This window comes from Sprattus sprattus, assembly GCF_963457725.1.
Source record: "Sprattus sprattus genome assembly, chromosome: 12".
Lineage (NCBI taxonomy): Eukaryota > Metazoa > Chordata > Actinopteri > Clupeiformes > Clupeidae > Sprattus > Sprattus sprattus.
In genome coordinates this window covers 25,101,592-25,128,786 of record NC_137910.1, presented here as the reverse complement: position 1 = coordinate 25,128,786, position 27,195 = coordinate 25,101,592, and the positions used below count along the sequence as shown (strand labels likewise).

Below are 27,195 nucleotides of genomic sequence, written 5' to 3'. Positions count from 1 at the left end.
GGGAGCTAAGCTGGCTATTCTAAAGTAGAGCTTTTATGTTTTCAGTGCTTTTTACATGTAAAACCTGCTTTAGTGCAGTGCTGTTAGAAGACTGTTAGGAGACAATATGCTAATGTAAGAAATGTAACACTTGCACACAAATGAACATGCAGCAGTTGAAACCTACCCACACAAGCACATATTATTTTTCAAAGTCAAAACCTAAGATCAAATAGCGCTACCTGTCCATCCCCCCACCCCCCCAATCCAAAACATTTGCTCCTCCACATAACCATTCCTTCTTGGTTCATAAGCCCCCTCCCCCAGAAAACCCCATTTCCTGCTCTCCTCCCTCATGCCGCTGCCGGAGACGCGTGTCGACACACAGCACGTCGCCCACCCTCCTGCTCGCCTCTTACCCTGACCCACTTCTCTCCACTGCTTGCCTCGCATCGAATCACACGAGACCTCTCGGAGGAAGGCGAGCGCTCGAGGGGTCACTGCTTCACCCTGCGCCCAGGGAGAAAACCACATAAGGGAGTCGTTGGGGGTGGGGGATGGGGGGGGGGGGGGGGGGGGGGCGATGGGGGCTGCTTAAGGAATGGAAGGCTTGACTAAACTAGGCATGGCTCCATTGTCTTGAGGGCTCGATTAACATGCCGGGTTTCCGACACGCTGAATGTCAAGTAGGGAAACAGGCCGCTAAATAATGATGTCGATCAGAGTTAGCAGGCAACGCTTGGCCTGGCTGACCAAGCGGTCTGCATAAAGACTCGGAGGAGGCCGGCTGCAATATGCTGATGGCTTTGGGCTGTTACTGCAGGCACTAGTTTCACTGCTGCTACCGGAGGACAAGAACCAGATCCCAAAGTGATCAGAAGACAGGAATAGAGAGAGAGAGATAGAGAAAGAGAGAGAGAAAAGGAGGTAAGATGTAAAATATGCAAGACCACACTTAATTTCGTCACACTGTGTCTCCTGGTTTGATTCTTTTCTCCTTCCCACACAGTATGACTGATTTCCTTCCAGCTTTATCAGCATTCAAAAAGAAACAGAGTGAGAGAGCATTATGGCGTCCTGATGCAAATCCTGCTCACTGGCTTGGAGTTTTCCTTTGGGCCTAAGGGGGGGCCGGGTGCTCCGTGTTTCTTCACAGCATAGAGAAAGAAACAAAAACAGAGAGACAGACAGAAGGAGAGAGTGAGAGAGAGAGAGAGAGAGAGTGAGAAAGAGTAAAGTAGCATCTAGAACCAATCTGAAACAAAAGCGAAAAACCCAGCAATCTCTACAAATCAATTCAAAGCAATCCAGCCTCACATAACAATGAGATGTTTTTCATCTGGATGTGAATATATGCTTATGTAGGTATGGTATGCATTTCTTGTTCACTGAATCGTATCCGCTGAGGCCGAAAGCTCTATTGATTTGAAAGGGTGTTGTAATTTCAGGTCAGTCTTTTTGATATAGTTTTTCTCATTGCACTCTGTAATAACACTTACCCTAATGCAAACTGCCCCCCCCCCCCTCTCTCTCTCACACACACACACACACACACACACACACACACACACACATACACACACACACACACACACACACACACACACACACAAACACACACACACACACACACACACACACACACACACACAGACACACACACACGCACACACACACACACAGTCTCTTACCCTCTCCTGTCCTCTCCCCTTCCTTGTCCCTCCTCATAGATCACAAGACAAAAACAAGCGGGAGGGGCAGTGTTTGTTTACCAGCCTTCAAGAGCACGGCCGTTTTCAGACACAAACGCAGTCTGAGAGGCTTCTCGTATCAGATCAATGACAAACAACGGCTTCCTGGAGTGTCCTCTGCTGATCACGATCAAATGCACTCAGCTCAGGCCAATCCATTATTCTGGCCTTCTCCTTGAATTATGTACCAAAGCCTCTCCGCTAAATGAAGTGAAATCACAAATACTTTAAAGGCTCATCTCTCTGTGCTGTGCTGTGCTGAGGATGGCACACAATAGGAACAATAAAGAAGTCCTCATGTCTAGTTCTGCTGCGTGTTTGTGTCCCTCCTGAAGCACTAAGCCTCTTTGTCTTGGCTTTGCTCTTGCTTCTGGTGGGGAGAAAAACAACAGGAGAAAAAAATAAAAGCCATGAACACTAGAAGGGCATTTTCTCCATTCCTGCTGGCCCTCTGTGCGTTCACACAGTCTCCACGCAAACTGGTGTCTGGTGGAGGGAGAAGGGTGAATTTGGGGGGCCTGACATTTTTTACTCTCTTGCCTTTGAACTGACCATATCAACCCTCACCTCCCTTTCTCTCCCTCACATTGATAGGGAGACCAAGTGATAAAGTCTACCACAATCATAATCTCCCCATATTCCTCTTTTCCTTCCTCTCTTTCTCTCTCTCTCTCTCTCTCACTCTCTCTTTCTGCCAGAGACAAAGCACACATCTCCAGTACTCCCCTTTTTATCTCACATTCTGTCTGACAGGCATAGAGATGAAAGCAGATTGCAATGCTGTTGCTTGACTCAGACACAGCATCACCACCCCACCACCACCACCACCACCACCACCACCACCACACACACACACATACAGACACACACATACAGACACGCACATACACACACACTCACACCCACATACACACACACACACACACACACACACACACACACACACACACACACACACACACACACACACACACACACTGTCTCTATGACAGAGAAATTCAGAGAAATAGCCCTCACTTCCAATTATTTCCTCTACTGAGATAACTAATTTAAATCGAACTTTCTGTCTGTTAATACCCTGGAAGGTTCAAGTCTTCCTCTGAATAACAAATTCATTGTTTACTCCACACACGCAGGGGACGCTGGGAACGCTACCACTTTTTGCGATCCTCACTTTTGAAAACTGAAAATAAAATGCCATTACAACAAAAAGCTTCTCAAAGTGCTTAATCACCAGTTTGCAGATGAAAAGGATGACACAAGAACCTGAAAGCTGTGTGCAACATTAATCTAAGTGTTAACACTACCTGTGTAACCTATGCCTGGATGACCTCCATGTGGATACTATCACCCCTGAGGGGATAAACCTTCAGTGGACTATATGAAGGTAATATGTCTCATCATTTGTTACCCTGTTGGTCAGTCACGGGTGACATATAATGTACATAGCAGGGCTGGTTACAGCTGTTCACTGAATATACATGCACCAGTTAAGTTCTTTTTTAGGTGCATAGATTTCTATGGCTAACGGATCGAAATTAAAGTCTCTGCTGTAAAGTGCGCAGGTCTTAATTTTTGGCTGTCATTAGTGAACATAAACTTGGCAGGGTATGCACAGGTGTAAAAAACTGTATACAAATTTAAAAAGTATACCCTCTGACATGCTAATACTTACGACACATTCCCTAGGTTACTCAATTGATGCTAGCCTGACTCTTATGGGTTTGGGGGATGAGTTTTTATCACTGCAGAGTTCTGTATCTGCTGGCTGCTTATTGACAGAGATCCATCCCATATTTTACCATTTTAGTTTTAAAGCATTACAAAATCCCAGTGTTTGTGTTTGGGCTGTGCTCATTGTAATAGCAGAGGCAGAACGTAATAGGCCAGTGACATTTATGTCTCCAGCACTTTTGAAGACCTAGCTGACGCGCATGTCTACCAGACACAATAAAAACCTAGTCTGCACTAGATCAGCAAAACCCGTTAAAACTACAGATATATTTATTATAGACCATATCTCCTTGAGGCAATTCCTTCTCGAAAGTATAAACTTATTATTATTTGGAAATAAATAACCAGAGGAATATAGAGATAATTTAACTGAATGGATAACAGCACTATCAGCCCCAGACACTGGGTCTTGCCAAATGGTGCAAAGGTTCAGGTTGATAAATTAAAAACATCATTGTCATGGTGATTCTCCAAAACAGGTTCCACCAACAGACACATCTACACACTTGACACTAAATACAGTAGAAGCAAAAACATAGGGATCCTGGATTTGCTTGTAGACTGGGTGACTCTATGGTTTTGCTTGTAGACTGGGTGACTCTATGGTTTTGCTTGTAGACTGGGTGACTCTATGGTTTTGCTTGTAGACTGGGTGACTCTATGGTTTTGCTTGTAGCCTGGGTGACTATGGTTCTTCAGTTGGTGGGAGTTGGGTATGGGATGGAACAGATGGAGGTGGAGTTAGAAGAGGACACTGCCCACAGCTTAGGGAGAAAGAGTGATGAGAGCACACTGGTCCTCCACACTTCAGATGATGAATAATCCATTCAATTAGCCCATGCCTGACCTCAATCCTCTCTCTCTTTACCCCTTTCCCTGTCTCTCTCCCTCTCTCCCCACCACATTGTAGGTGAACCAGAAGCACTGTCGGGGGCCAATCTGAATGAGTGCCTTTGATCCATCACCAAAGAGCTTCATTTAGTACTCAAACGCTTAACACGCCCCCCTCCAAGCGCAAAGGCAACTTGCACCAACATAGACAAGCTAAAGATCAATGTTGACTGGCCTCAAAGCACACAGGATGAAGCACATGCCTGTAAGACTCCACAAATGTGTTCTTTCATCTCTTTCTCTCCTTGTGAAGAAATTAACTCAAGTCCTGATGCCATGCCGGGTAATGGCACAGGAGACTTTCTTTGCATAATGATGCACACTAATGATATGGCCTGCCTCCCATATGTCTATGGTATACAGACAACGTATTGGAGAAGGTGGTGGAGAAGGGTTTTATTTTGTGAGGTTGTGCTGGGGGTCGTCATCCTGAAGAGCTGTCCTCACCCAAGCCCTTATCAAAACAACACCAGTCTGACAGGTAGAGATAGAAAGGAAAACATGAGCTATGACAGCCTGAGGAAGTCCTCAGTGGTGGTGGTAAGAAATAAATTGAATCCTCTACATAGAAATGTGACTGTGACTGTTTTTTGACTGGGAAATGCTATTGGCTCTCCTGAAACCCTGCCAAACCTACACACAAATCAGGCATGCGCCCACCTTTAAGTACACAGAGCCCTTTCCGCAGTAGATGATATGAGGTGTAAAGAGACACAGTGGACAGTCTGATAACAGGAACCTAAATAAAGCCTTGCTAAGTGCTGCACATGGGGGCCCCTTGGACAGAGACACTCATCCTGTGGACCCCGGTGAGTGGCTTGGTCAACCACAGAAGAAGGAACCATTGTCATATGCCAGCACAAACTCCGTAAGGCCAGGTGGTATAGATATGATGCTTTGGAACAAGCTTGTAAACGTAAGACCTTACTGTACTCAGATGCTTTATGTTAATAGCTGCTTTAATCCGGTTGACTAAACTTTGTAAAGGCACTATTTGCTATAAGTGCTGTCTGAAGAAAGTACACACACACACACACACACACATACACACACACACACACTTACTTAGGCCCATTTCCCTCCACAGACCTTTGTAGCCGATGATTTTCCTGCTAGTTCCATTTTTGTGGTTCACTGCACAACCCTCGAAAGAGGCACAAAAGGGGTGGACAAGGTAAGATAGTGATGTAACATAGAACATGGAACAGAACAAGAGACATGTCAGCATCTCTTCAGCTGGTGGGATGGGAAGAACACTCACTGATGCATTGTATTCTTTCATTCATTCATTCAATCTTTCATTCACATCCATTTTTCTTTGAAAAATCCATAAAAAACACTAAAAAGCTTTCTGTTGCTCTCCTCAGCTATGCTTCTCAAGAACCTATAAAACATACAGGAGAAATGCTGCAGATTGGTCGAATGGCATTCCTTTTAGCCTCTCCGCAGTAAAAAGCTTCGGGAAACTACTGTCAAGCTTGACTCTGTCTTTCCTTGTGTTAAAACTACCTGTTCACGTCCAACTGCATAATTGAGTCCAAATAAAGAGACAGCTTGTTTAAGAGCTCCTTCTCATGAATACTTAATACCTGGACCGAAAAGAAAAAGAAAATCTCCCCTGGGGTACTAAGTCTATTCATGGGTGTATTCATTTATTTGTTCGACTAGAGTGGAGAGCCGCAGTGAAAGCTTCGGCTTGGGTTTGGATTGTAGAAACATGGCATCGGGTTGTAGTGGCTTAGGGAAGAAAAACAGACAGCGATGGGTTGAAATGGAATTCCACGTGAAATGCTGTTAAAATCAATCTGCGATAAATCCATCTCAAAGAACAACGGACTGGGCACAGGAAGCTGGAGTCGAACTTCAATTTTGTTTCTCCCCATCTGAAGCCCCACGATTCTGGTCTGCCAGATGGTCATGCTCACTTGAGTTTAATTCTCTGAATGAAATGTCATCAAAGCTCAAGCTGGAGGGGGGAAAAGAAAGAAAGAAAGAGAGAAAGAAAAAGAAGGAAAGACGGAGGAGATGAATTGAAAAAAGAGGGGAAAAAGGAAGCCATTCATTTGCTGCGGCTTGATCCTCCTGCATGCCAATGTCATGCTCTGTGGTGTAGCAGACCAAGACACAGATGTCAAAGCTCCCCTAACTTTCCACTGACAGCAACTCCAGTATGTTAAAGAGTTGTCGTCCAGCAAACACTTATCTATACGCAAGCCACAACCCTGCCGTGAGCCCACGGAGAGAGATAACATGATGGGAAAAAATACTAGGAGATCCTGTCAGCATAGGGTGAATAAAAAAAAGAGGCTTCTAGCATAGTATCCTCTGCAAAACAGCTCTGCCGTGCACTTGCTAATGGAACAAAGCAAATCCCTTGACCACAAGGGTCAGGGGGCCTTAAGACTATCCGAAACACTTGTGCAATATGGGCAGAGCAAAATGTCCTTGGAAATTGACATGTACTGTACGTTATGGGTCCTGTAAGCTGGTTAAAAGGCGGGCGGCCCAATCTGCCAGCCTGAGCCACGGGTGTGGGCTTCCCTTGAGGGCGCTGCCCGGGGTGGGGTGAGTGTTGTCTCCCTCTGGGTGTTAATCCCGAGCGTGTCACACTAAACGGAGTGGCCTCTGGTCGTTAAGGCCAGGGAGGAGATCGCGTGGCGGCCTCGCACCTTCGCTCTCATTAGCCCTACCATTCCATTCCAGCGCACTCTCGCTCGAGCCGAGCTGCCGAGGGATGCCTTGCTTGGCAAAGGCAGATGGTGTGGGAGGGCAACAGCTGAGCTTTGTGACAGCGCTGGCTGTCTCTCTCACCTCTCACTTACCCTTGTTGTCTCGCTCCCTCTCTCTTACTCCCTCCTTCTCTGTGTCTCTCTCTCTATCAAGTATGAGACAGGTGGCGTCACTCATGTAGAAGCCCACCGCACAAACTGAACTCAGTGGAATAACAAAATACTTTTCCCTTTGACTAAAAAAGAGACCTGATGAGGAGATGTGAGTTAAGGCATCCAGCCAGCAGACGACACACCATGAAGTGACCTGCTTTTTATAGACGACCACCCCTTGAACTTTTTCCTTTTTAAAGTATTGCACATCAAAGTAATGTGACAAGACAGGAGATTACATAAAAGCTTCAAGATTTTCTTTAAGCTTCTCCAAAACAATATTTAGCAGTCAATATCAACCACCTTTCATATTCCAGACTTGTTTTCAAACACAATCTAAAATAAATGTCCTTTCTAAAGACATCAAAGATCAGGCAGAATCAAATGAAGCAAACACACTCATAAAGTGTCTGTGCCCAGTTTTATTTTTAGTTCTGCCATGACTTCTTCGTCTCGCCAGTATCTCATATCACCCTGTGTATGAGGTGTGATCTTACTGCCAGCGTAGAATGATTTACGGGGGGTGGAGAGGAGACCTTTTGTGTGCTCAGATGAGGTCCTGAGACTTGCTGGTAAACTGAGTCTTTTGTTCGACCCTGATCAGTTATTGATGAGGTAAGCTGGCCAATGTTTCTTATCAGGCGACAGGCGAGTGTGGACATGCCAGTTTTTTTGTAGCTTGCACGAAGACGCTGCTATCCTGTTACACCTGACACCTTTAAAAAAAAATAAACAGACCACAGAGAAGGTGTCAGAGTGTGGAGACGTTAGAGTCAGTTGAATTTAATTTCATTCATTTATATAGGACCGATAACAGTGAACGCTGCCCCAAGACACTTTACAAAGCCAAAGCCTAAACCTCCTAGAGGAAGCACAATGGTGACAGTGGCAAAGGAAAAAGCTCCCTTTTAACTGAAAGAAAGCTTGTTCAAATAGGGAGCACAGTTCATGGCTTTTTGAGTGACAGCCAGTTTTGAAAAATGACGGTCATAATGTTGCTGCCAGAAACAGCTGAGGCCAGTGATTTGTAATGGGACAGATGAAATGTGTCAGGACTGTAAAAGTGAGGTGTAACACAAATGTTTTTGTCAACCAGAATGACCTCATCGGCTGAAGCCTCATGCTACATTCACCACACACATGACAAATACCCATCACCCATTAGGACACCCACTGGAGTCCCCGGCTGGGCTTTCCTATCACTGAGGTGCTAAATGTTTGGCATTGCTGGTTAGGTACGTTGTAAAACAGTATCTTAACAGAGCCTGGGTAAGCTACTCAGAGTTCCTTTTAAAAAATTGAAGGAAAAGATACAAGACCACACATACTGAAAAATGTCTGGTTTCACATGTATACTTGAATGTTCCATATGTCTCCTTGAAACAGTTAGCTACATTTTACTGTGGTTGCTACAAGTACATTATTCAGTCATGATAGCATCATATAGCTCCATACACTAACAGGTCTGGAATAACAGTGTTGAACACGGTCTCTCTCTCCCTCTCGGTCTCTCTCTCCCTCTCAGTCTCTCTTTCTTTCACCTTCCCTTCATTACCCTTTTACAAACACTCTATCTTCACCTCTACTCTGGCTCTACCATTCATCTCCAGCCAGGGTCATTCCCTCAAGTCAGAGCCATTTAATCCAATTAAGGTGTCTGTTTACTGCCACACCGTCTGGGACTGCCCGACCCGAGACACAGCAATCCCATTCCCATCCGTCACGCCGGAGGGCTTCAAGACACCCTTTCGCCCCGCCACAAATCCTGTCCGAGAAAGCGGGCGAGGCGTGCTAGGTAAGTCTATTAAATGGATGAGGGCTGGAGTGTTTCCTCCAAAGCCTGCTGCCTGCCTAGCGCTGGGCTGTTCGAAGACGGGGTGAGCTCTGAACCGAACAAAATGGGTGGGCGGCAAGTCCGAGAATAACAAAATGACACATGAATAAATAAACGCAACAATCCGTAATGGACACCATCCGGCTACTTATTTATAGCCTGGCACGGTTATGTAAAGTGGAGTTATGGTTTTGGTTTTAAAGGTACTACTCTCTCACTACTCTGTTCCCCAAAGGAACTCACCGCACAGAGAGGACACACAGTTGCACTACTGGCTCGCGGGAAGGTTTCAGTCACTTTTTCAGAATTTGGTGAAGGGCGAGGGGGCCCGTGAAACACATGCATCATCACACGGTGGTCTTTAATTCCTTTTTATTTTACAAACAAATTCAGAAATACACTAATATGGAGAAGGTCGGACCCATTTACATGTGTGCGTACTTAGCAACATTTTCAATCAATTTAATGTGATACGGCGTAGCCATCGTTGCCCGGCGTAAACATCTGCTTCCTGAAACGATTGCTGGTCTTAAAGAGATTATGCTCCCTGACCAGTGAGCCTTCATCTGTCAGCAAACATCCACTCATGCTCCCTGAGCTGAACACCACCCAGACCACAGACACAGGTCCGTACTGGTTAGCACCTCTGCCATGCCTCCGCCACCAACAAACAGCTACACAGATGTTCTGTGCTGAGAAAAGCCATGTTCCCATTCCTTTATGTTTGGAAACGAGAGCCTTAGCTGAACCAAAATTTCAGGTGATGAATAATTAACTCTGAACCTAGGAGAATGCTGAGGGAATGGGATTCCGGGACGAGTTCAGTTAGACTCACCTCCTTGTACCCATGCATGACAGGACATTAGAGCTCCCTACCACTTCTGCAATCCTGGTGTTTAGGTTATGTAATCAATAAAGGCACCTTCCTGGTAGTTTATGCATGAATGGATAGGCAGTCGTGGCAGGAAACATCCATGTGCAACACTCCAATCGTGAATTAATCCGGGAGTCATTTAACAGCTGTCTGCACAGATCTTTCTCCCCTGAGAGGAAAGGAAATGCCTTTGTACTCCAACAGTGCCACCACTGAGAAATCTTGCTTAAGGGCATGGGCTCACATAAGGAGGAAACGGTTTTTGGTCTCTTGAAGAGTTTCAATGACATGTGGTACATGTCATTGTATAACTTTGCACACACACACACACACACACACACAGACACACACACACACACACACACACACACACACACACACACACACACACACACACACACACACACACACACACCAACACACACACACACACACACACACACACCAAACACACACACTTCTATCTCTAAGAAGCATGATGGACTTACGCAATATACTCATATAAAACCATAGTGCATCTACAGTATAGCAGCATCACTGGTAATAATGACCCTACATCTATGGCTCCTTTCAGAAGTCCTTTCTGCTCCACTGCTTCCAAACAAACATACCAGTTACATCCAATATGCCAGTTACATCACTGCTTCCTCCTGCTGGTTAGCCACCAGCACCATCCCATATACTGAAGTTATTCAATCATTACTGTGGTTATGGCTGTAGTTATGATTGCACCATCATCCACCCCTTAAGAACTACTGACTAACCAATCGCAATTCATTCAAATGGGATTTACAGAGTTCATCCATGCTGAAAAAGTGTCTGTGAGGCATTAAATACACAGAAGAATGAGGTCACTTTAACGAGGGACACTGGTCCAACAAGGGAGAAGTGGATGGAAGGCAAGAAAGGCACATGCAAAGCCAGTGTTAATGTTGCCAGTTGCAATGTTGCTAACTAAGGTTCTTCAGAAACTTCATCTGAGTCAGGACATTTTGGGCTCAGTAAGCAATGCTCTTGAACACCTACCCCCCATCCCAAAAAAAAAGAAGAAAAACAGGAAAGAAAAAAGCTGGATGCTCGGCAATCAATAGCAGAGGAAATACAAACCTCAGCAAGTTAACAGCAGTTTTTCCATCCCTCTGGGAAGTTAAGGTGCGGGGGATATCACTTATGCGGCCCACACCCCAACAGCCGGCTCCCCCTGGATTGAATCTGGGCTTACGTGCAGTTTAATTTACATTGCAATGACCGCATCATTTCACACCGACTTTTACTTCCAACACCGCAACTCGCTTACTCCTTGGGATGCTGGAGTCACTCATTCTCTATCTAAATGAGTCAACACCATGATTTAAACTTTACTCCAAATGAACTCCACATACAGTATGCCATCCAGATGCAATCGGACTGTGAGGAACAATGTGCTTTGAAAACATTTAAGGCCTAACATGTAGATCTTAGTGAACCGGTCCCACAGTCAGGGGACATGTATAACTGACTTTTCAAAGGTGACTGAGTGCACTCTGGCTTCAGCCATGATTTATGGATGGATGAATCTGCACTGATCTTATATGGGTCTGAAGAGACTGTCTCTGCAATGCAATTTCACCTCTCTCATATACAGTACTGTGCAAAAGTTTTAGGCAGGTGTGAAAGAATGCTATGAACTAAGAATGCTTTGAAAAATGTAAACAATAAATGTTTATTTTGTATCCATTTACATGGTAAGACTGAGCAAAGCAACAAGACACAACGTAGTTATACTGCATCAGCAGGGTCTCTCCCAGACAAAGATTTCAAAGCAGACAGGGGTTTCAAAATGTGCAGTTCAAGCTCTTTTGAAGAAGACGTTGAGGATCGTAGACGCAGTGGTCAGCCAAGGAAACTTAATGCAGCTGATGAAAAACCCATCAAGCTTATTTACCTTCGAAATCGGAAGATTTCAAGCAGTGGCATCAGCTCAGAACTGGCAGAAACCAGTGGTACCCAGGTACAGACATTTACTGTCCGGGGAAGTCTGGCCAGAAGTGGTCTTCATGGAAGAGTTGCAGCCAAAAAGCTCTACCCCGACATGGAAACAAGGCCAAGTGACTGAACTAAGCACGAAAACATAGAAACTGGGGTGCAGAAACATGGCAGAAGGTGCTCTGGACTGATGAGTCAAAATTTGAAATATTTGGCTGTAGAAGAAGACAGTTTGTTCGCCGAAGGGCTGGAGAGAGGTACAATAATGAGAGTCTGCAGGCAACAGTGAAGCATGGTAGAGGTTCCTTTCCAGTTTGGGGCTGCATTTCTGCAAGTGGAGTTGAAAATTCGGTCAGGATGAATGGAGTCTTCAATGCTGAGAAATACAGGCAGATACTAATTCATCATGCAATACCATCAGGGAGGCGTATGATTGGCACCAAATGTATTCTGCAGCAGGAACGTAACCCCAAACATACAGCCAATGTCATTAACAACTATCTTCAGCTTAAAGAAGAACAGAAAGCCTGCAAGTGATGGTATGACCCCCACAGAGCCCTGATCTCTACATCATCGAGTCTGTCTGGGTTTACATGAAGAGACAGAAGAATTTTAGGAAGCCTACATCCACAGAAGATCTGTGGTTAGTTCTCCAAGATGTTTGGAACAATTTACCAGCCGAGTTCCTTCAAAAACTGTGCGCAAGTGTATCTGGTAAATTGATGCTATTTTGAAGGCAAAGGGTGGTCACACCAAATTTTGATTTAATTTAGAATTTTCTTCTGTTCCTTCACTGCATTTTGTTAATTTATGAAGAATTGATGAAAATAAACTGTTAACACTTCCATTTTTGAAAGCATTCTTAGTTTACAGCATTTTTTCACACCTGCCTAAAACTTTTGCACAGTACTGTATACTGTAAGCTTATTACAAAATCAGAGAGTGTTATAGAGTGAAAGAGTGAAATATTGTGTGCAAAGCTTGTGGCTCTATTGACATGTCATCCTCTGCGTGCCTGCCACAGTGGGCAGAAGACGAACAGCTCCCCGGCAGTCAACGCGACGGTCACAGCAGGTAGGTGTATCACTTTGGCATCCTGTTTGTCTTAAAGCAAGCCTGGCAGCACCCACGAGGGTTTACAAGAGGACACTGACATTTTGAATGGACAGCCGCACAAACACTGCCTGAAAGACAGAAGTGTGTGACGCAACAAGACACTAACCCTCTCAGGCCACTGCAAGGCTTGAATTTCAATGATCAAGCTATAACCTTTCAATACAGCCAACGTGAAGCAAGCCATAGCGTAAGCAGTGAATGTATTAGGTCCAATACTTTTTTGACATTTCTTGTCAGTTTCATATTATTAGACAAACTCCAAAAGAGCTTCTTAATCACAGAAAGAGAAGTGATCAACTTTTTGTTCCACAAACTTACTACCCTACTTAACATGCCCTGGTGTTTTCTGTCAGGCCCCAGCTGTCCTATGCTCACACCATGTTCTGTATAAGCTGTGCCTTCATAGACGTAGGCGGGTGACCTCGACAATCACAACAAACTAACAGTGGACTAGCGTGGGTCAGAGTAGATCTGACCTCTTAAAACCCGACCCTGTATTAAAAAGTCAACAAGCCTCTTGAATGAAATTCCCCTTTTAATCTGTGATTACAATTCTTCCCCGCTTCCCTCTTGAGCAGCTCTGTACTTTTGCTGTCCCTAATGCAATCCAAGACTATCAGGGCTGCAGCGGTCCAGTCTGAAAAGTCTAGCCCTGAGAAAAGAATGCCTGATGTAATAGTCAATACGGCACGTCACTGTCCAAACCAACAATCAGGTTGAGAAAGGATTGCCTTTATATTCTACAGAAAAAGGATATCCATAACTTACATTTTGGTAGCTCTCCACTCCAGCCATAGGCTATGAACAACAGATAATTCACTGACATTTTCAGGCAATGAGATGCCTCAAAGAGCTATTGAGACCGCATTCCTTATCATTTTGTTTGTTTTAATGGCTGTTGTAAAGCCCAATGACAGTAAAAATAGCACAGATGTCACTGAGTACTTGGGAGAAATGTAACCCGAATGGAATGTGCTTGGTACTGCAAATGGTGAAGAATGTATCTTCACAGCACAAGATCTACGGAGGTGGGTGCCACATGATTATTTGTCCTCAGGCATAATTTCGGACAGCTAAAAGAGCAAAGATAAAGACCAGCACTTTTTTCCCTTCTTGACATAAACAGCCTCTGTGTTGCTGCTGGCACACACAGTTCAGGAAATGCCTGAGTGAAGAGAGAAAGAGAAGAATGGAGAGAGCGAGAAAAAAAAAACAGGCCTGAGAGAGTGCAAGGGAGAGAGGGGGGGTAAGATAGAGAGAGAGCATGTCAGAGAGATACAGGAACAGCAGGCAAGAGAGATACTAACAAACAGAATAGGAGACAGAGAGAGCAAGAGATAACTCGGTCAAAAATATTTTTTTGTTTTGACAGGGTCTTCCCGCACTGTCTATATTTCCATTTTCCACTTTTGGCTCGAGGTGCATGTAGGCCATACAGTCGTTCCCAGGGAGGATCTTCTTGCAAGTCTGGAACAGCTTTTCACCCCCACTCCTGAAAAAAGAGCACCCCTCCCTCCCCATCTAGCGAGAGATCCCAAGCACAGAGGCTCAGAAAGGGAAAACAAGAATCTCCTTTCCTTCTCCTGCTGGAATCGATTCCACTCACTCGCACAACTCTCTAGGCTCAACAACGCCCCAGCCCACACCAAACTGTACATGAAGGGTAACCACAGCTGTGTGTGTGTGTGTGTGTGTGTGTGTGTGTGTGTGTGTGTGTGTGTGTGTGTGTGTGTGTGTGTGAGGGGGGGGGGGGGGGGGGGGGGGTGTTACGGGACAGGAATGTCACTCATTTCCCAAGGAGATCCATCTCGCTACAAGACACTGAGGAGAGGAAGCCAGCCCTCAGAACAAGTCTGGATTTTTAATGTAAAGGACCTTGATGAGCCACACACGAGCCAAACTGTTTGGCATTTAGAAAGAGGACGGATGACCCAATACATTTACTTTGTGTCAAAATGAAACATTGAAGGATCTCAGCGGTTTTTTTATGACATTATTTACAATCTCTCATTTCATGACACTTTTTCTATCTCTGTATTTTTCCATTTGTAAGTTACCATGCCAAAGGGCTAGCACCGGATTCATTAGCATCCAAATTATTGCTGTAAGCAGCCAGGCCTTCCTGTCCGCAGCCATACGTATGTGCCTTCACACCTTTCACACCTAGGACCATCTCCCCAGGTAGACCCCACCTGTTCCCCCTTCCTGCAAAGGTTAATGGTATGACCCAGATTGTTCCTCCAGACCAGGGGTGGGCAATTAATTTCCCCAAGGGGCCACATGAGATAGTGGAAGTGTTGTGGAGGTCCGGATCAATAGGCTGAACTGAATTCAGCATAAAAAATTAGCATGTTTTTGCAGTATTAAAGGTGTGCCCAGATGACCAATACACATGGCACACACACACACACGAGAGCAAGCTTGCAATGCAATAGTATAAGTATACAAATTAATAGTAATATCAATTTTTATCATTTAATGTTTAAAGAATTCTGTGAACATCTTGCCACTGAGCCTGCTGACACTTTACATGAGTCGTCAATTCAGAATAAACTGATTCTCTCACCAGTCGCAATGAGTTCCTCGCCTGCTCCACCACCACATCCAACTGATTCGAGTTGTATCAAGAAAGACACTGTTGGTGTTTTGAAATGCGACAATTTTTCAACATTAAAAACATTGACATAAGATTTAAGCATAGCAGAATAACATTGATGATGAGGTACAGGCCTAAACACTGGAAATCACCTGGCAATCAGTACCGTTCATAAATGGCTGGGCGACTGTTCACTGGGAAATTCTAACCAGCCTCTGAAAGACTGTATGAGGGAGAGAGGAAGATGGAGAGAAAACTCAAACCAGTGCAGAAAAGACCATGATAATAACATATACAAAATACATGTATGTGTGTACACACAAACAAGCATATATACACATAGTGACCAATGCAACATATTACCAAGATTACTTTCAGAGCACGTAGAAATAACAAATAATTGCACTCCTATTGCAAGAACAAATCCACCACACAGAGATGCAGGACCTCAAGCTGAGAGACAACTGGCACAGCAGTTAAAATGGAAACAAACACTGACAGCAAAGGGGGATAGTTAATGCAACACTCGTGCAATGAAACTCCTCCCCTGGCCTATGGAAGCATTACTGATGAGAAGATAAACATACAGTAAAATGGTTGCTTGAGGGTCAGGTCAGGAAGATAGAAATTAAGTGAAATTAACGGAGGCCTCCTGCTGGTTCAACTGTCAGATGGGCTTTATGATCTTCTTTATGAGTTATATGGATCTTCTATCTATGGTACATTATTTTAAGCTGCATGTCAGTCCAAATGCACTAATGCTGGGCTATACCATCACTGCTGTCGCACTGACATGCTGTGCACTCATATGCTTCAGAGGAAAGGATGCAAATGAATAAATAAAACGGCATAAAACTAACATCTGGTGAAGTGGGAGGACAACCTCTGAAAATCTCCTTTGAAAGGATGACAGAGCATCGGCTTTTATGATGGCAAAATTGCTTTCATGGACAAAAATAAAATGCTAAAAAATGAGCTCAGAACTATGTTTGGCTGCCTGTCTGGTTGATGTTTCAGGAACACTTAAAATGTGTCCTGCATAACTGCCATTCATTCGGACCATCTAAAACTAAAAGGGTCTACAAAATTAGTTAATGACAGGAAAAACACTGATAATTGTATCTTGTTAAAAACAACAGCAAGTACGTCTGTTCTCTACACTGTTCTTCGTACACATCTCCCCTGGAAGCCTTGTGCACTATGGTGACTATAGTATATGTTGTTGCTTATGGGTATATAGTGTTCACTAGTGCCACTTATGTTCCTAGAGCCCTCAGGTGAGCTTCCAAACCATTTTTATCAGTCCAGCCAAAGGGCTTAAAAGAGATGGGCCCTCTGCACTGCATCAGATTAAGCTCATCTTCTTTAGGAGTTATGAAATCAGATTAGCACAGCATCCCCGGAGAGATGCACAACGACCAACGTGGGGGTGGAGGGGTGGGTGTCTCCAGAACAACCGCATTAAATAAGGAGATTTCTTTCCACTTTTGCCCAAATTATATTTTTTCTATTTCAAATCAAACATTTTAGCTAGGAATTCATATGTAATTGGTGTCTGTTGTTGGTTTTTTGTGTGTTCTAACCTGAACAGGTTTATTTACTGAGATACAGACTTCCAAAAATAAACCTGTGTTTATAGAAAAAATATATGCTTGATGCTCGGGAGGGTTATTCATTGGACCAAGGATTCAACCTCAGATACTTTGCAAATATCGTGCACCTGTGTACAGAAAGATTGAAGTTGTAGCAGCAGACACAACAAACATCACAAACACTTAGTTCGAGGAAATCTGTTGGAGCCAATGTCCTGGGGGTTAATTAGTTTGGCGTAGTCAGCAGGTTTTTCCCAGAGCGGAGCGTGTGGGTGAGATAAGGCTGTGGCCATAGCGTCTGACTCTCTCTCACGACCACCTCTCTGCCGCACCGAGTGACTCAGACACGCTGAGCTCGGATTCCCGCTGCAAAGCACTGTAGGGGGTGACACAGATTTACGGCTCCTCGTTCGTTCGTCCGTCCATTCATCCATTCGCTCATTCATTCAATCGCTCATTCGTTCATAGAGAGAGCAGGCAAGGTGAGTCAACACTGCTGAGGCACGTCTTTAAGCCCTACAGGCTCACAACAACTGCCCTGTTTGGGTTGTCAACACACCACACAATTGAGCTCACTGATGTGGCTCTACTGAACGGCAGAAACATATTCTACGGTATTTTCCACATACACCCAGATAGCAAGCATGGTACAGTGCCACTCTTGACCATCATCATCTTTAGTTTAACTGGGCGTGGATATTAAGTTGTTAAAAATTCCTGGAATTTCTGAATCATGTCCTTGACGTAGTTTATTTAAAAGCTGCTAAACAGTTCATGCCACTAGAAGGCTCTCAAGGTGAAACATGTCTTATTACACGCACTGGCAACATCTATATAAATATTAAGGGTTGGTGAATGACACAAGAAAAAAAATATTTTAAAGCAAGTGGAAACTAACCCTAACCCTAAAAAAAACAATGAGCAACAGGCCAGCGGACCGCCAGCTCTGCCCCTAACTGACAAAAAACCTCCCATGAACAATCCCACGATTTGTGTACAGACAAACGCCACACCGTTTTGCCACTCGCTTTAAAAAAAAGTTTTTTTCTTTATTCCTTTATAGTTCTTCATTCATTTTCACCAACCCTTAACATTTGTAAAGATGCTACTGCTACCAGTGCATAATATATGTCTTTAATTGAGTAATTTTTCACAAGTACAGCAAGCTATACTCAAAGACATGCATTTACATTTGGTCTTAGTTCTCCTAAAATACTACTTGTTTAAGTTCAACAAGGAGAGTATGGAGTATTTGGTTATTGTTCCATAACAAATCACTCCCTCTCAGAAATGCACTGTCCTGTTGCTGTTGTTCCTGCTTCTGCTTTCTTGTTGGTCTTCTTATGTGTAGAACAGATGTGGTTGATCTCCTTGGTAATAAAGGCTAGGATCAGCTTTTGTTCTGACACCCACACTACACTCTTCAAACAGCACAAGATATCCAGTATATTTATACACACATACTGTATGTATATACACAGCATATCTAATTAGCTAATTTACATTTTAAAAAGCACTGAATAAACCTGCTATCGCTGTTTTCTCTTTGATTATATGAATTAATATGAAAGCAGGCTTCCTCATTTGTCTCAAGTTGGCAAGCTACAAACAACATTTGACTTGCGCCATTTCCCGAGCAACTAACCAGAAGAGTGTGCTACCTTTCGTTTCATCTTCAAACTCTGGCAAAAACAAAACATGACAACCCTCTGTGTAATTTGTATGCATGAGGTCCACTGGGAAATTGGAGTATGTGCCACACAGGGTATGACTTGGACACAAATGTGTACCATGTCACTGAATATGACTCACGTTGTCGGACTCCACAAATAGCCTCTCTCTGCTCTCTGTGGGTACTCAGTTTGCTTGGTCTGCCATGCTCGTCCCATGCTCTCTCCCACCCATGCCACACTGTCAGACGGTACAGCAGAGACTGACACAACGCAACATAACCCCTGTAATGTGTCTGTAACACGCCAAGTAAAACAACTAGATATCTTCCAGACCTTCCAAAGAGACAACAATCGTATAATCTCCGTAAGCTCCAAACATGTCGTGCTTTAAAGCTTTAGCTTTAAAGAAATGAATGACACAATACAACCAGAACACTGACGGGCAGTCATATGCCATTGAAAGTTCTTCTGAGTGGATTAAACTGTTCAGGAATCAGTCCCAGATGGTGTCTATAACACTTCAAAGACTTGATGAAGTATCTGCACACTCGCTCACTTGGGGGGCTGGGAAGAGGTGAGAGGAATTCAGCTAGATTCTTATTTATAGGTTGTTACCAAGGTAACACCAGATGGCATTTGTTAGCCAGGTCAACTGAAATCACACAGAGAATAAACGGACGCTTGCAGAAAGAAAGCAAACCGTGACATGGCTCCCTGATTGCTTTGGATCTGAAAATCGGTATGCAGGGCAATCAGCCATACCATTGTTGACCCAAGCTGTCTAATTTAAGGTCTAAATAGACAAATACATATTTTCGCATCCTCAGGGAATACCCATGGCCTATTTACACGCATATGGACAATATTCATAAACACGGAGCACTGAAGCAATGAGCATGCACAGCTTAACCTATATTTCCCCAAAAAGGAGACGTATAGTAAATATCAATCCATTTATATGTGAATATTAAATGAATCAGGGATTAAATCAAACAATGCACAATATTGAACATAAGGAATTAATTATATAGGATAATATTGCTTCAGGAGGGTATTTAAATAACAACAACACTCAGTTAATCATCTCCCACAGAGGACTGCATTCCCTTACCTTTTGATCCTAGCTAAGCTGATGCAAAACATCGCAGCAGCAGACAGTCTCTCTGGCCCTCCTCAGTATACTTAGCTTGTGGGCCAAAAGGTGCTCACCCCCTGACTTCAGGGTGCCAAGGTTTAGTGAAGACCACCGTTACAGGCTGACCTTCATCTCTATAATACCTTGCCATTCACTAAATCTGGTGAAAGAGAGCTATCTCCTCTGTTGAGCAAAAGACATTAAACAATCTCAGAATGTGAAGAGAAGAGCAAAGAAAGCAAGACAATGTGAAAGTATGACTGCTAGAGGCCTTTTGTAGGCTTTGCTGGATCTTAAAATGACAAGGCTTTTTTCAGAGAAACAACAACAGGAAAAACAAAGCTAGCACTCTGCCTCTTCTTCCAGAAGATAATCAGCAACTTTTTCAGAGTACTGGTCAGCTGTTCAAGCCAGGACCCAGAAGTGAAGAGAAGGAAGATCACACACTGAGAGAATATACTGTGCCAGGCCTAGAACTCCCCCATCCTGACCTCATCTATCTACTACACAGGGCAATGGGAGGACAACAAGAGAATCTGCCGACGTTAAGAGAACAGATTACGGTATCCATAAACAAGGGGAACAACTAAATCAGGCCAGTCTTCAGTGAAAGAATTCCATGCGTGGCATAAAGAAACAGCACACTGACACTGGCCATCAGAGGACCCATGTCCTGACAATTGATAAAAGGAAGACCAGAATTGCTCAACCGAATTGTAAGTAAGCAAGCTGTCATGATGTACCTCACATCTGTACAGTATTAATAAGCACAGGCATGTCTGGTTAGGCCCTATCCAAACTCAAGGTTCAAAAGAAGGCCAATGAAAAGCAAATGAAAAGCTTGCACTATGAATAATTGGTAATATTTCATCCTCTGTGATCAAGAGGCCTTTCGTAAATGCAACAGCTCACCATGTGCTTAACATCTTATTGGTAAATTGACAGGGGACTTTTTCAATATGTGCGTCGAATTACTGAGGACGACCAACGGTGCAAATAACTAGGTTTGACTGCACTAAAGGATTCCTCATCAGAGAATCACAGCCTTAATAAATCTTAAACAGATACACTATGTCAGGCCAGAAGTCATTCAGGGGACCCTAATTTCATTGACGGGCAACGAACAAACCATTGTGTTTAGAATTTTGCTCAAGGTAGTACATTTTAAGTTTAAGTTATTAAATTAGTTTTGGTTCATGCGCAGCGGACTTTGCTTGTTGCTTTGCTCGTTGCCAGTTGCCCATTGCCAGTCGCCCGTCTGTGAAATGTGGGCCCAGGATGTACAACTGTATGTACACACAGACTCTTCTGCCCCTGGTAACAGAGAGGACTGGGGGAATCCTTTTTAAATTAATTTAAAATGCCAGTTGGCCAAAGAAAAGGTCAGACAAAAAAAGTAGAAGATAGTTAGTGAAGGAAAAACAGAGGGAGGGATGGAGGAGGGGTCCTGAGAGAGATGTTGAAATGGTGCCTCCACAGTGACTTAGTTTTGAATAAAGATTCAGCCAAGTGTGAATCCAGCCCATCTTAGGCTCGGCGCTCCACTGCTTGTGCCTGAATGCACCAGTGAAGCACGCAAAAGGCCCTGCAACTGGAACAATAAGCATGCTAACTATCCCAGACATGAACGTGACCCCGGCCAGGAACTCACTGTCAAAGACACACAGTACCTATTCAGCCTCCCTTTTCAAATGCTCCATCGTGGGCCTAGCACAAGGCTGTCAACAGTAACATCAACCCCCTGTAAATTTTGACCAACTTAGCCTTTGAGGTTTGCAAAGTATGGAAAGAAATAGTGAATGGGGTGGTTCTATGGCAGAATAACTAGAGTAGAGTCACTAGAGTGTCAAACACCACTGCGAATCACGTCATGTGGTCATTGTTCTGAGGCAGTGTTTCAAAGAGTGAGAAACCGTGATGCGTGTATCTGATCTGTAAACAACGGCTGTCAGTCCGACCGTCTGTTCTATGTGCTGGGAACGGTTTGCTCTCATCACCCTTCATTCTTCTCTTATAAGGTAATGAGCACAACGAGGTGTGAGCCTCCCTCTGAGGATGCTGAACATGACACTGCCAGATAAACAGAAGAACATGCCTTTGCCTGAGCTTACTGTTGTGTAACAAAAAACAAATGTGCTGCGTGCCAGGCGGACAACTCCTCACAGCGCCATTGTACATCTCGATAGGGTATCAAAGCATTGTTTTTGAGGTGTGGTCTTTACTGGAGAGAAGAGAAGATACTATTTAGTATTTACTAAGAGAGGATATATAATTTACAAATCCCATGGCTGGAAACATCTGTCTATATGTGCTCCAGAAACAGCTGCATTAGGAGGCCCAGCCTCTGAAAATATTCCAGGGCTACAGACCAAGCTAATCCTTGGTGTGGACGCCTGGGCTGGGCTGGGCTGGGCTGGGCTGGGCTCAGTTTCTTCCACTGGAGCCGTGCCAGGATGATGACTCTTCCTCTGCGCATTTTCGTGAACATTTAGCTTGTGTGACTTTAGGCCCAGTCCTGCTTAAAAAAACTCCCACTGATCTGCAGCACCCTCTAAACCTTTGGGGGAGAAAATGTGGTTCTGATTTCGGGAAACACCCCTCCCCTCAACATTCAGCAGAAAGCAGAACATCAACACGGCAGAACACCACATTTAGGGATTCGGGTCTCAGGGCTGAGGATGGCTAAGACAGCTTGCATGTTACTTGTGCTTGGACACTGTTAGAGACACATACACACACACACACACACACACACACACACACACACACACACACACACACAAACACAGATACACACACACACACACACACACACACACACACACACACACACACACACACACACACACACACACACACACACACACACATGCTGTTAGACAACCATCAATTTTTGAAAATTACACAGCAGACACAAATAGCCAATCACGAAAGAGTATTGTGCAAGTTATGTTCAGCTTGTTATTGATTCGTAATACTCACTTCAGAATAAAACTGCATTGGACTCAAAATACCACTCGCTAAGGTAAGCTTATAAACCATTAAAAAACTCATTATGATATGATAATTACAACAGTGACTCAACTTGACCCATTACCCCTGTTCAAATGATATAATTTGCAACCAAACACAGTCAAGGTACAGTAACTAGGGATGTAATTTCACAATTCAAAACAAACCACAACAGTATGATCACAAATTACAATGGCCACTCAGCCAAACCTGCAAGCAAACACAGATGCCCTAACTTTCGCAGTCAGGAAGAGTCAAACAGGATTTTGTGATGATGTTCTCTCAGACCCCTCTAAGACACCAACACTGCTTCATCCCCCCTTTCTCCTCCTTCGTTGCTCAGAGGAAGCACATAAGTGAAATCACAGAGACAAACACTGGCAAGACTGCTGTAAAATGTCTCTGTGGCTGTAAATGGGGTGTTTTACAGCGTTGTGCTCTTCTCCCTATGCTCAAGGTTACTGGGAGGGACGTGGGTATCCAGAGGATGGAAAGGGGGTTAGCTGCGCTGTAAGTCAAAAGGGAATTCATCTCTCAAGAAAGACATAAAATACCCTCACTGGAAGGTGACATTGAAAATGCTATTTCAACATGATCCAGAGCCCTGGACTTCTTCCTAATAAGCAGCTACTGTATAAAGGCGGTCTAAGTTTATTACAAATGGACCATACATTAACTCATGGTCCCTATGAATCTCTATGGGGGTTGGACACCATTGTAAAGGTGAAATAATGTAAATTCATGTCAACTGTACGGTACTGGCTTTTGAGCGGGATTAATGCTGCAAAGGGTTTACTAACGCAAGCAACCATCAACGGAACAAGAATAATAATACACATAATAGTAGGATAAGAAAATCATTCAAAAGAGCGCACAAGCGACACGACAACCGCAATTCTATGAGCAGCGCAATCGAAGCTCCCCAAATGGTTAAGATTTCAACAAGAAATACACCCACTGCCAGCCCTCACACTCAAACGGTTATTTATGCAGCTCCAGATGTGGGCTTACTGTCCTCATTCTGTCAACATGCTAATTCAGATTCACTTTATAATATGGCACGTCTCCTCACCTTAAAAGCACTTGAAAGCTGAACAGTGCAGAAGCACATAAAAGCTGGGGAGGGGGCCATTAGGGGGCAAGCACTAAATGAAGTGACATGTCCCTTCCTCCAAGCGTACGTACAGGGTCCTCTGGCTTAATGGATGCAGCTATCAGCAGGGGGTCCCCCCTCCGCGCCACAGGCCACCAACCACAGAGCGGGAAGCTTCTTAAGCAGATCATAATAAAGAGCACCCATCCCCTGATCCGCCCCCTCCCTGTTAGTGCAGATAAAGCAACAAGCAAACTCTCTCTAGGCGAGAGGAATAATGGGCCATGTTCTGTAAACACAGCAATTAAAATCTCATAAAAACATGCTGCATGAATAATTTATCCTTGGCTTAGGTGATTCCCCCTGACCTGCCATGGGTTGGAGAGAGTGTAACGGAGCATTTTTTGGTAATTTCTTTGTAAGTGCAGCGACTTGAGGTGTAGCTGAGGGCGAGTGAAAACAACAGCACACGACGCACGAGTAACCTTGCCACAGAGGGGTCGCCGAGGAGCAGCGTAACTGTGGGTGCCCACCTTCCAGAGGTGTGGGAATCATGGCCAAACTCTGAATCATGGGTCAGGAAGAACTTCGCTCTTTCCCTCTCATATTGCTCATTTTGGATTTTGGTGTATTTGATCCAGATTCATTCCACAAACACGCACACACACACACACACACTCACACACATTCCCCAGCCACCTCCTCCAACACTGGCAGTGGGACACATCTAGGTCAAAGCTGATTAACGTGCCTGCCGCTTCGGTGAGGATCCCGGTCAGGTGCCCGCAACGCTGTATCTCTGAATGTGATTACCCAGGCAGGGAGTTAGCCAATCCCAGCAGGGCCACAGGCACCTCTGGACACCCACACACACACACACACACACACACACGAACACACACACAAACACACACAACACACACACACACACACACATGCTCATTCACACAACCACTCACTCACACAAACACGCACACATGCACTCGTGCATTCAAACAAACATTCACTCACACAAACACACACACACACAAATGCACGCTTGCATACGCACACACACGCTCATTCACACAAACACCCACTCACACAAACACATATACTCCCTGCACACACACACAAACAACTGGCAGGAGGATTTCTGCATCGTCAATGCAGTTGCATGACACCGGACACCAATCAAAGTTTTACTACCTCCAGCCAAGCCATGTCAAGAAAGTGCTCCTGACCCACACAGCCAGAGCAGCAACGTCAGTGGGAAAACATTCTATTCCTTCTGACACCACCATGCCAAAACATCCAAACACAAGTCCCAAATTGAGAAACGTAACAATGCTGTTGGCAAACAGCATGAAAGAGGAATGTGGCAAATCTAGTGTAGATGAGAACCATGTGAACCATATGTGCTGAAAATACATGGAATGCCTCTCTTCAGCACAAAACATCATCTAAAGAATTACACTGTCCTAAACAGAGCTTCACAGTAATGTTGTTTGCACTAGCCTTTTGCCTGCCAAACATATCTGTTTGATATGGTAATGTGTAAAAAATCAATCATACATAACCTTTTTGTATGTTTCACAAGCATCAGACTGGGCAAATTTTAAAAGATATCTGGCTCATGTTTCAAATTGACATCTTAGATTAAGGCTTCAATGCTTATATATCATGCATATGAACAACCAGCTCCTAGTATAACATGATATTCATCATTTAGAAATGACAGTGTTATTAAAATAAGCAAGAGCCTGGCTTTGAAAGGTAAATCTTACAAGAAATTGCAGTAGCCTACCTCTGTTTCAAAAATCAAATTGATAACAGAATATCTGTTTCAGAGGACATGAACTCAAAGCAATAGGCTAATGCCATTTCTATGCTGGCTCTTTTGATCCAATTGATTCACCAGTTTGTGGTAGCCGGAAAAACAACAACAGTTTATCATGTCTTCAATAGCAATGCATGGTTGTAGTTGCTGCTAAGTTGTCATTTAGTTACATTACATTCTAAAAAGAGACAGACCCTGTCTCGTTCTAAATAGGCCACAGAACAATTTTATTAACAAAACTATCAACAGATACCACTGTGGTCACACCTCCTCTGCCAGGCTGTTCCAAACTTCTCACTTCAAAGCATTGACTTCATCTTGTAGCCTACAACGTTGACGGGAAAAGCCATTCCTAAGTGTTAAAAGGACTTCCCTCAATCACAGCACAGAAGAACGAACATGCGGCTGTAGAGAGTATTTTATTGATTTCAACTTAATTAATCTTACCACGATCTAATATCCTCAAGCCAAAAACATTAACGTCAATCGAGTGATTATTGATGTGACAGAAACTCGCCCATCCCTTCGTTAACGTTACATACCCACGCATGCATGCAGGATAAGTCATTCAGCTTTATGCCAAATTTCCCTATCAAATAAAAAGGAGAACCAAGTTCACTTCAGCACAATATTATTGTCCAGTGCACTCTACCTTGGAACACAGCTTGGAGAAGAACGGTCTATTTCCCAGGTTGCAAAAAGGTTCATGGGAACAGGCATCGGGCCGGAACCAGGCGAACCTAGGACGAGCGCCCCGGCTCCCGCTCCAGCCGGGACGGCTGTCGGTGCTGGTCCGCCACCACCACCGCTGCCTGGGTTCAGGAAGGCGGCCCGAAGCCCTCCTCTCTCGAGAGCTGCCGCCATCATCACCTCCACTGGGTCGCAGCTCAAGCCGACTGTCTGGCACTGTAACTGGCTTTACTCTATCTGCTCACTCCCCTCCCCTCTCTTGTACTCGCTTTATCGCTGAACATTTTATGAAGCCAGCAAACACATTCAGGTTACAGAATTCTACAATCGCGACACTCATAGGCGGAGCTCTGCAATTAAACTTAGAAGTACAAAGTAGGGTTCCGTCATTGATCAATAGGGGGAGCTCGAGCACATTTTGTCTAAGTTTCACGTCAAAAAATGCATTATGACTCTCACTCTCTGTGATTTCGAACTTGCTTAATAATTATGAAAACTAGTGTAGACCATCTACCATAAATAATGCAGAGAAGCAACAAGGCAACTCTGCAATTTGGCA

General features: G+C 44.1%; 1 protein-coding gene across 1 annotated transcript in view; it reads right to left on the bottom strand.

Annotated features, from left to right (window-relative positions):
- LOC308373354 (phosphofurin acidic cluster sorting protein 2) overlaps positions 1 to 26,830 on the bottom strand; it is a 65,343-nt gene extending 38,513 nt beyond the window's left edge. Inside the window, exon 1 of the mRNA XM_080848814.1 lies at positions 26,599 to 26,830. Coding sequence (XP_080704940.1) covers positions 26,599 to 26,813 — 215 coding nt within the window. The 5' untranslated portion in view covers positions 26,814 to 26,830. The remainder of the gene's footprint in view (positions 1 to 26,598) is intronic.
- Positions 26,831 to 27,195: the final 365 nt, after the last annotated feature.